Raw genomic sequence first — 10,527 nt, forward strand, 5'->3', positions numbered from 1 at the left:
TTAGAATTTATTGTTTCCTGGTTTTTGTGTATGTAAATGGTGAGAGTTTTCTGGGCACCTTCAACACCTTGAATCCTGTTCACCAACCCTCTGAAGTCTTCAAAACCAACCACCAGCAAAGAAGAATTGGACTTGGCAATATCAGTAGACTGTAAATATAAGGACTCGAAAATGCAACTTAACAGGACTGTAAAATGTAAATGTTAAATGTTTTAAAAGTGTTATTTGTTAAGAGAAGTAAACTGTTTTGTTTAAACTTAGTTCTTTCCAACTCCTTCCAAGTACTGCCCCACAGAACCCACAGAAAGAGGTTACACCACTTTTCTCAACCATAAAGATTCTCAGAATGGCTTACAAACTCTTTTCCCTTCCTCTCCCCACAACAGACACCTTGTGAGGTAGGTGGGGCTGAGAGAGAGTATGGAGAGAACTGTGACTAGCCCAAGGTCACCCAGCAGGAATGCAGGAGTGAGGAATCAAACCTGGTTCACCAGATTAGAGTCCATTACTCCTAACTATTACACCATGGTAGCTCCACAAACATCTCCCCTTTAACCTGATTCCTGGTGTGGTTGTTACCGCTGCTGCTCAGGTAACAATAACTGAGCTCAGCTCAGCAACGTAGTGAGGCGCAGGAAGCCGGTGTTTCTTCAAGGCAAAGTATTTTATTCAGAAGCGGTGGTGACAGCTCGGGCAGGAGAATCGCGCCCTTGTAACCAAGCGCAAGAACTTTTATTCACAAACATCAGAAGGGGCAAAGGGGCAAGGAAAGGGGAAGGTATGGGGGCAGGTCCCTTACCGAACACCAAGAAAGAAACGTCGATACAAAAGAAAGATACAATTACAACTTTTGTGAATGGGATCACGAAATCCCGCTGTCAAGCATCTTCCCGCGAGACTTCGCAATGGTGCTGAAAGGAGAGCGAAGAAGGTCCATTCAGAGAATCTGGGTGAGCTCGCTACTGCACCCAGTTATCTACACTATCAGATGGCTGTTTTCCTTGAGTTATGACCTGAGGCTCCCGCGCCTCACTCCAGTAACAAAAGAGAGTTCAAACTGTCCAATGACGATCCCCACACATTCTCCAACGGCTGGGACCTCTGGGCGCTGTCGTCAGACTCGATTTGAAAACCAAAAAGGGTCTTTGTTTCAGCTGGGAGGTCGGCTGGGTGTTGGCTCGAACTGAATTCCAAAGCCAACTTCCTTGCACCTCTAATATTCACCATTCTGAGCTATTACATTTCTGCAATACAGTTTACCTAAAATGACACTTTACTTAACTTAACCAAGGCTAAACTTAAACAGGGCATACTAGCCCTAACACAAGAAGCATAATACACATTTGACAGAGCAGATCAGGGGACAGAACCTATTGGGGAACATCAATAAAATCACATTTGCAGGTCATAGGGGCTTCTGGGCTACACTGGTCTCTGCGTCCTGACCTGGAGCCAGTGTAGTCAGGTAACTAGACTCAGGAAAATATTTTGGCTATTTTACTGGTGGTAACATGGTGACATGTAGACTTGCTCTGGCTTTCCAGAACTTTCTTCAGGGCCCCCTTCACCTCCTTGTTGCGGAGGCTGTAGATGAGGGGGTTCAGCATTGGGGGGATGATGCAGTACATGGTGGAGACCAGAGTGCCTATCTCTAAAGAATAGCCAGCGCGTGGACGGTTATAGTTCAGTATCCCATTCCCGTAGTAAATTATGACAATGATCATGTGAGAAGCACAGGTGGAGAAAGCTTTGCACTTCCCAGAGGTGGAACGAATCTTCAAGATGGAGGACAGGATGAAGATGTATGAGAAAATGATGAACAGGAAGGGCCCCCCACCCACAAAAACGCTTCCTATGTGGATTGCCAGTTCATTGATGTGTGCATCGTTGCAAGCCACTTTCATGAGTGGAGGGAGATCACAGAAGATGTGATTAATGTGGTTGACTCCACAGAAGTCCAACCTGGAGCTGAGAGCTGTATGAAGAGCAGAGTTTAGGAAGCCCCAGGTCCACGTGGCAAAGGCCAGTACAGTGCACACCTTGGTGTTCATGAGGCGGGAATAATGCAAAGGTTTGCAGATGGCAGTGTAGCGGTCGTAGGCCATGACAGCAAGCAGCACAGCTTCTGTCCCTGTGAAAGAAAAGAAGAAGAACATCTGGACCATGCACTGGTTGTAGGAGATGGTCTGTCGTTGGTACAAGAAGTTCACCAGGATCTTTGGAACTGTGGCCGAGGAGAGGCAGATATCTAAGCAGGAGAGGTGGCTGAGGAAATAATACATGGGGGTGTGGAGGCTGGAATCCAGCTGAATCATAGCAAATATCATGAGGTTCCCCAGTACAGTGACCAAGTAGATGGCTAAGAATACCAGGGAGAGGTAGGTGTGGCCGTATGAAATTCCAGAGAAACCCAGAAGGACAAATTCCACCACTTGCGTCTGATTTTTCACTCCCATCGAGAGCTCAGAACTCACCTGAAAAGAGAGAATAATGGGTGGAGAGAACATACCTTAGGTAGCTGAGGAATCTAACAAGTGAAAAGCTATGTGAGTTAATGTTTCAGCCCATAAAGGGAATGCTAGGAAGTTGTAATCGTTCATGTATTAATAAATCTCAGAGACCTCTATTGAAATTACCTTATTTATTTCATTCATTTATTAAAGCACCTATATTCCGCCTTTCCTCTCAATTCAAGGCAATTTACAGCAATATTTATTTATTTACCTTATTTATTTCAATTATTGATTAAAGCACCTATATCCCACCTTTCCTCTCAATTCAGGGCAATTTACAACAATATTTATTTATTTACCTTATTTATTTCAATTATTGATTATAGAATAGAATAGAATAGAATCTTTATTGGCCAAGTGTGATTGGACACACAAGGAATTTGTCTCTGGTGCATATGCTCTCAGTGTACATAAAAGAAAAATACATTTGTCAAGAATCATAAGGTACAGCACTTAATGATTGTCATATAGGTCTAGTAAGCTATCAGGAAACAATCAGTAGTAATGAAAACATAAAATGTAAAATCATAAAATAAAATAAAATAAAATAAAATGTCAGCACAGGCTATAGTCATATAGTCATAAGTGGGAGGAGATGGGTAATAGGAATGATGAAAAAAGTAGTGCAGTAATTATATAATAAGTATATAATAAATAGTTTAACATTATCGAGGGAATTATTTGTTTAACAGAGTGATGGCATTTGGGAAAAAACTGTTCTTATGTCTAGTTGTCTTGGTGTGCAGTGCTCTGTAGCGACGTTTAGAGGGTAAGAGTTGAAGCAGTTTATGTCCAGGATGCGAGGGGTCAGTAAATATTTTCACAGCCCTTTTTTTGACCCGTGCAGTATACAGGTCCTCAATGGAAGGCAGGTTAGCAGCAATTGTTTTTTCTGCAGTTCTGATTATTCTCTGAAGTCAGTGTCGATCTTGTTGGGTTGCAGAACCAAACCACACAGTTATAGAGGTGCAGATGACAGACTCAATGATTCCTCTGTAGAAGGACCTATAAAGCACCTATATCCCACCTTTCCTCTCAATTCAGGGCAATTTACAACAATATTTATTTATTTACTTTATTTATTTCATTTATTTATTAATGCACCTATATTCCGCCTTTCCTCTCAATTCAGCAATTCAGCAATATTTATTTATTTACCTTATTTATTTCATTTGTTTATTAATGCACCTATATTCCACCTTTCCTCTCAATTCAAGGCAATTTACAACAATATTTATTTATTTATTTATTAAAGCACCTATATCCCACCTTTCCTCTCAATTCAAGGCAATTTACAGCAATATTTATTTATTTACCTTATTTATTTCATTTGTTTATTAATGCACCTATATCCCACCTTTCCTCTCAATTCAAGGCAATTTACAGCAATATTTATTTATTTACCTTATTTATTTCATTTGTTTATTAATGCACCTATATTCCGCCTTTCCTCTCAATTCAGGGCAATTTACAACAATATTTATTTATTTACCTTATTTATTTCATTTATTGATTAAAGCACCTATATTCCGCCTTTCCTCTCAATTCAAGGCAATTTACAACAATATTTATTTATTTACCTTATTTCATTTATTGATTAAAGCACCTATATCCCACCTTTCCTCTCAATTCAGGGCAATTTACAACAATATTTATTTATTTATCTTATTTATTTCATTTGTTTATTAATGCACCTATATTCCGCCTTTCCTCTCAATTCAAGGCAATTTACAGCAATATTTATTTATTTACCTTATTTCTTTCATTTGTTTATTAATGCACCTATATTCCGCCTTTCTTCTCAATTCAAGGCAATTTACAACAATATTTATTTATTTATTTATTATTTCAATTAGATATATCGGTCCATCCCCTAAGGGCTCTGGGTGGTGTACAGTTTAATACCAAAATCACAACAACAATCGATAAACGGGAGAAAATAATGAACATTCTGCTTACTCTGATGTTTAGATCTGAACAAACCAAAAGGTTGAGTTATCCCTGAACCATCTGGGTCAGAAAGGTTTCCTTGTAGTGGCTGTTGTCAGCCAAGAGAGCTGAGAAGCCTTCTAGTTTTTTCTGTGAGATGTTAGAGGTCACCTGGAAATGCTCTGGCCTCAGAGCTATGCAAGAACATGAAAACTACCTTGATGGATCAGACCAGCATCCTGTTGCCCACAGCGGCCGAAAGATTTGTTAAGCAATTAATTTTATTCAGTGCACTTTCCTGCCCTTCATTCACAGAGCTCGGAGAAATGGACATCATTCTCCCCTCCTCTGGTTTATCCTTACAGCAGCCCTCCTAGGTAGGCTAGGCTGAGAGACAGTGACTTGCCTAAGGTCACCTAGCACATTTTGTGGCAGAGTAGGACTTGAACCTCAGTCTCCCAGCTCTGAGTCCACCACACATGTTTGTGGCTTTTTTAGTTAATCTGTCTACTGTCATCACTACTGTTCCAGTTCTCTCAGATGACTGACGAAGAAGAAGAAGAAGAAGAAGAAGAAGAAGAAGAAGAAGAAGAAGAAGAAGAAGAAGAAGAAGAAGAAGAAGAAGAAGAAGAAGAAGAAGAAGAAGAAGAAGAAGAGGGAGGAGGGAGGGAGGAGGAGAGGAGGAGGAGGAGGAGGAGGAGTTTGGATTATATCCCCCCTTTCTCTCCTGTAGGAGACTCAAAGGGGGCTTACAATCTCCTTGCCCTTCCCCCCTCACAACAAACACCCTGTGAGGTGGGTGGGGCTGAGAGAGCTCCAAGAAGCTGTGACTAGCCCAAGGTCACCCAGCTGACGTGTGTGGGAGTGTACAGGCTTATCTGAATTCCCCAGATAAGCCTCCATGGCTCAGGCGGCAGAGCGGGGAATCAAACCCGGTTCCTCCAGATTAGATACACAAGCTCTTAATCTCCTACGCCACTGCTGCTCCAATACATCCAAAGAAGAGTTTGGATGTATACCCCACCTTTCTGTTATGTAATGAGACTGAAAGCAATTTACAAACTCCTTTCCCTTCCTCTCCCCCTACAGACACCTTGTGAGGTCGGTGGGGCTCAGAGAGTTTGTAGAGAACTGTGACTGGCCCACAGTCAACTAGCAGGAATGTAGGAATGGAGAAACAAATCTGGTTTACCAGATAAGAGTCTGCTACTCATGTGGAGAATCAAACCCGGTTCTCCAGATTAGGACCCACGGCTCTTAGTCATTATACAATGGGCCATAAAAGCTAAGGCTTCCCCTGATCTTACCTACAAGTCTTGATATTCTGAGGCTAATTGTTTCTGGATCTGAAGGCTCCTTTAAATCACCATGGCTAAGAGCCCTTCATCGACCTGCCTTCCTGGAATCTGTCTAACTCCCTTTTGAAGCCACCCGTTCTAGAGGTCCTCTCTGTGTCCCCAATACAGTTTCTCACTGATTATCTATATATATAAAAATCTACCAGTGTGTTTGTCCCTGATGGTCTCCCTCAGAAGCTGGTGGACGGATCGCCCCCAAATTTTCACAGGACGTCCCTCCCTGTTGCTGGCAGGTACTCGGACCTTCAAACCGCCGAAAGTCCATACCTGAGCCAGGTAAAATGTCTTTTTCCTGGCGCACCAGGCCATGAAGCTGCCTCTGTTTAACTGTCACCCTTAGAATGTCCGTGCAGCCTGTCTGTCTGTGGCCTGAGGGCTTGGGATGTTCGTGCAGATGGGCAGAGATGAGCAGTGAAAACAGTAAATAGGCAATACTGTTAGGTAATACGAGTGGAAGTGAAACACATACACACTTTGCCGTGTGAGACGTCAGGTGGGGTTCCCCCCCTCACACGCAGGTAACTTTCACTCTGAGCCTCGCCCACTGCTACCACACAACACACAACACACATCCAGCTCATCCTCACACACCTCACTCTGCCCTCCCTCACATCCAACCACCACTTCCTTACTTCCTCACCCATATTGGCCACAGCTCTCTTTTACTAAAAGCGAGCTGGAGTTTTTTTTCTTCTAAGAAAATCTGCGGGGGTGGGGGCAAACCAACACTACCGGCTCCGCTTCTTTTGCACATGGCCCTTTACGAACCCAGGGAGCTGGCCTCAATCTGAGCGCCTCACCGCCCTGCCTCAGCTGCCTGACTGGGATAGCCTCCTCGTCCCAGTTCTGCCTTACCCAAGCCAGGACTGTGCGTGTCAACCAGCCTCATGGACAGCGGGATTCGCACTCTGGACAGTTCCGTTGAGGAATGGCAAGAGTTATCTTATACTAAAAACACAAGGTACCACCATATAACGATGTAAATTGAAAAGGGAAAGAGGGATTCCACTTCATCACCCCAAAAGGCTATGCTGGGGATCATTGGACCTGCATGGACATCTGTGTGGGTTGCAGACTGTGATAAGGACAATTGCCACAGCAACGCGTGGCTGGGCTTGCTAGTATATGTATGAATATCGGGTGTCCAATGAAGGCCGCTTTGATGCTCAAAAACTCCTGCCCTGGAAATGCTCTGGTCTTTAAGGTGCTACTGGAGTCAAACCTTGCTCTTCTGGCCCTGACCAACATGGCCACCCACCTTAAACCATGAATAAATATATAAAGGTCGAGTCAGTCCATTGTTACCAAGGTCAGTGTTGTTTCCTCGGACTGGCAGCACTGTCCAGGGAAACGTCATTCCAGGTGGGATTGACTGTGGGACCTCCCAGATGCAAAGCAAATGCTCTACCACTGAACCACGACGTCTCCTCTTCAAGTAAAAGACCTTTATGTTGGTGTCCATCCTGAATCTCCTGCCCGTCAACTTCCCTGGTGCCTCTGAATTCTAATTCTATATCATTCTCCCCTCCTCCAGTTCATCCTCAAAATGACCCTCCTAGGTAGGTTAGGATGAGAGACAGTGACTTGCCTAAGGTCACCTAGCCACCTAGCACGTTTTGTGGCAGAATAGGACTTGAACCTCAGTCTCCCAGGCCTGAGTCCATCACCCATGTGGTTGCGTCACGTGTTTACCCACTACCACTGAACCATGACTTCTCCTCTTCAAGACCCTTATGTTTGTGTCCGTCCTGAATCTACTGCCCGTCAACTTCCCGGCTGCCTCTGAATTCTAATTTTATGGGAGAAAGTCGTCTCTGTCTCCTTTCTCCACATCAGGCATATAACTGTACAAACAAACCTTTTCATCACCTTTTCCCTTTCCACTCACTCACCTCTGCCCAGGATGAATTCCTTCTCCAGACGATCAGCTCTAGTTCATCTTGGGGAGGAGAATCTCACTGTCTTTTGCTGTCTTTGCTGCCAAAGCCGCCTGGAGCGCATCGCCTGGAGCTGGTAGGGTGGTCGTGAATGCCAGCTCCACAAAGTAGTGTGCGCAACGCCCCTGGAAGCACGCTCTCCATATCCAACACTCAGATCAAATCTCCGCTGCCAGCGTTGTGTGAGGTGGGAGTTGTCTTAATTTGGCCTGGAGGTTTAAGGATGCTCTAGGCATTGGGATGGTGGCACAGCTGGAGAAAACTCAGGGAATTGGTTCCTCTCATGGGGCTTCAACTCTCTAGTTGGCTTGATAGAGCTAAGCACAATGGATGGTGCCTTGAGATAAACCTATTTAGTGAAGTTGGTATATCTTGGTGGGACACCAGATCAGGTATGGCGAGGTGGGGCACCAGATCATGTTCAAGGTTCTGGCACTGACATCCAATGCACTAAACAGCCTGGAGCTGGTGTGTTCGTGGAATTCTCTTTCCTGATACGTCCCCTGAAAGTCGCTTCAATTGGTGAATGCAAATCTTCTGTTGGTCCCTGGCCCAAAAGATTTCTGGCTAGCCTCGACCAACCTGGTGGAACATTCTGTCCAATGAGACCAGAGCCTGTGGGATCTGATGCCATTCCATAGGGCCGTGGTGGTGAACCTTTGGCACTCCAGATGTTATGGACTACAATTCCCATCAGCCCCTGCCAGCATGGCCAATTGGGATGGCTGATGGGAATTGTAGTCCATAACATCTGGAGTGCCAAAGGTTCACCACCACGGCCATAGGGCCTTGAAGACAGAATCGTCTAAAACATTTTGAGGCTGGAAATAAAATGCCCTGGCGTGAAAACAATGCGGAACGTCATGGAGGAAATGCTTTATTTCCTGCCTCGAAATGTTTTAAATGAATTGTGCCGGAAAGCCCAAAGGCTGCTAGTTGACCAGGGCCAGAATACAGCTCGGTCTAAAGTACTGGGCTAACTCCTGCACAAGCAAAACACACAACCCTTGTTGCTTGCACCCAAATCAGGAAAAAACACACTCCGGAGAACAGCTGTGGAAGCAGACGTTCAAACATGCAGTGACAAGTCCTGCAGGGTAGGCACAAGCAGTGTCGAGCAGTGGGTTCCAACTTTTTTTCTGCCTGCTAACCCCTTGGCAACTCATTTCCCCAAGATTGTACCCTCATGTTATTTATTTGTTTGTTTGTTTGTTTGTTCGTTCGTTTGTTCATTTGTTCGTTTGTTTGTTTGTTTGTTTATTATTTTGATTTTTTATACCCCCCTATCCCCAAGGGGCTCTGGGCGGTGTACAACAAAATTAATGCAAACAAATTAGAGGGCAAACCATACAATTAAAACAACGACAACCCATAAAAGCTCCAACATTAAAACATACTAAATTTCGTTAAAACAGCGGTAATATCATAATAAAAGGCACCCGGTGAATCCTTAGCAAACTCATTATGGCCGTTTCCGCACGGGCATAAAATGACGGCCTGGAGACGGTAAAAACGCCGTCTCCAGGCCGCCATTCACACAGGGGGCACAGCTGCAGCGCAGCCACACCGCCCTCGCGCCGCCCTCCAGGCCTGAAGCCGGCGTATTCCCAGAGCGCTGGGAAGCACTCTTTCTGGGGATATGCTGCCATGAAGCCGCTGCCGAGCTAACGGCAGCGGCTTCACACCGCCTCCCCCGCCCGGCATTTACCTTGTCCCTGTGTCTCCGGTGCATCGCCGAGGCCTGGGGAAACGCCCCCCTGCCCTTGCCCACTGGAGCAGGCGCGCAGGGCCAGGGGGGCGTGTCCCCAGGCCTCAGCGACGTGCCGGAGGCCCAGGGACAAGCCAGGTCGGCCGGGCGCCGGCGCTCCGCAGCGCCGGCTGCCCGGCTGCTTCCAGGACCATCCATGCGGACGGTCCCAGCGTCTTCGGGTCGGCGCGCAATGCGCCGACCTCGCCGTTTCCGCCGCCGTGCGGAAACGGCCTATGTGGTTTTTGTGTGTGCGTACCCCCAAACACTCTGGCACTTACCCGGGTTAGGAACCACTCCTGTAGAGCACCCAACTTTTTTTAAAAAATCAGCCTCTGGGTTTAAATCTCTTGGAATCACAACTGATCTCCATGCTGCAGAATTTAGTTCTCCTGGAGCAAACGGCCACTTTGGAGAATGGACCACACAGCATCATAACCTGCGGAGGTTCCTTCCCTCCCCACATCCGGCCTTCCTCAGACTCCCCCCCCCATCCCCAGTCTCCGGGAATTCCCAATTCACAGCTGGAAAGCCTACCCAGTCCTTCCCCCAAATTCTTTGCAAATCTAGTCGGATGCTCCTGACAGAAGAAACGAGAGAGATGTCTTCTAAAACAGTGGTCCTCAACCTTCCTAATGCTGCAACCCTTTAATACAGTTCCTCGTGTTGTGGTGACCCCCAACCATAAAATTGGTATCTCTCTCTATATAAAAATCTAACAGTGTGTTTGTCCCTGATGGTCTCCCTCAGAAGCTGCTGGACGGATCGCCCCCAAATTTTCACAGGACGTCCCTCCCTGTTGCTGGCAGGTACTCGGACCTTCAAACCGCCGAAAGTCCATGGATGCCCCCTGGTTCTAGTATTGTGTGAGAGAGAAATTTCTCTCTGTCAACATTTTCTACCCCATGCATAATTTCATAGACTTCAATCATATCCCCCCTCAGCCGTCTCCTCTCCAAACTAAAGAGTCCCAAACGCTGCAGCCTCTCCTCATAAGGAAGGTGCTCCAGTCCCTCAATCATCCTTGTTGCCCTTCTCGGCAC

General features: G+C 45.8%; 1 protein-coding gene across 1 annotated transcript; it reads right to left on the minus strand.

The window, feature by feature from the left end:
* Positions 1–1,475: 1,475 nt before the first annotated feature.
* LOC125434626 (olfactory receptor 5V1-like) lies at positions 1,476–2,123 on the minus strand. The gene has a single exon (XM_048500157.1). It carries the CDS (start codon positions 2,103–2,105, stop codon positions 1,476–1,478), a length of 630 nt encoding a protein of 209 aa, XP_048356114.1. The 5' UTR covers positions 2,106–2,123.
* Positions 2,124–10,527: the final 8,404 nt, after the last annotated feature.

Source organism: Sphaerodactylus townsendi, linkage group LG06 (assembly GCF_021028975.2).
Source record: "Sphaerodactylus townsendi isolate TG3544 linkage group LG06, MPM_Stown_v2.3, whole genome shotgun sequence".
NCBI classification, from domain to species: domain Eukaryota; kingdom Metazoa; phylum Chordata; class Lepidosauria; order Squamata; family Sphaerodactylidae; genus Sphaerodactylus; species Sphaerodactylus townsendi.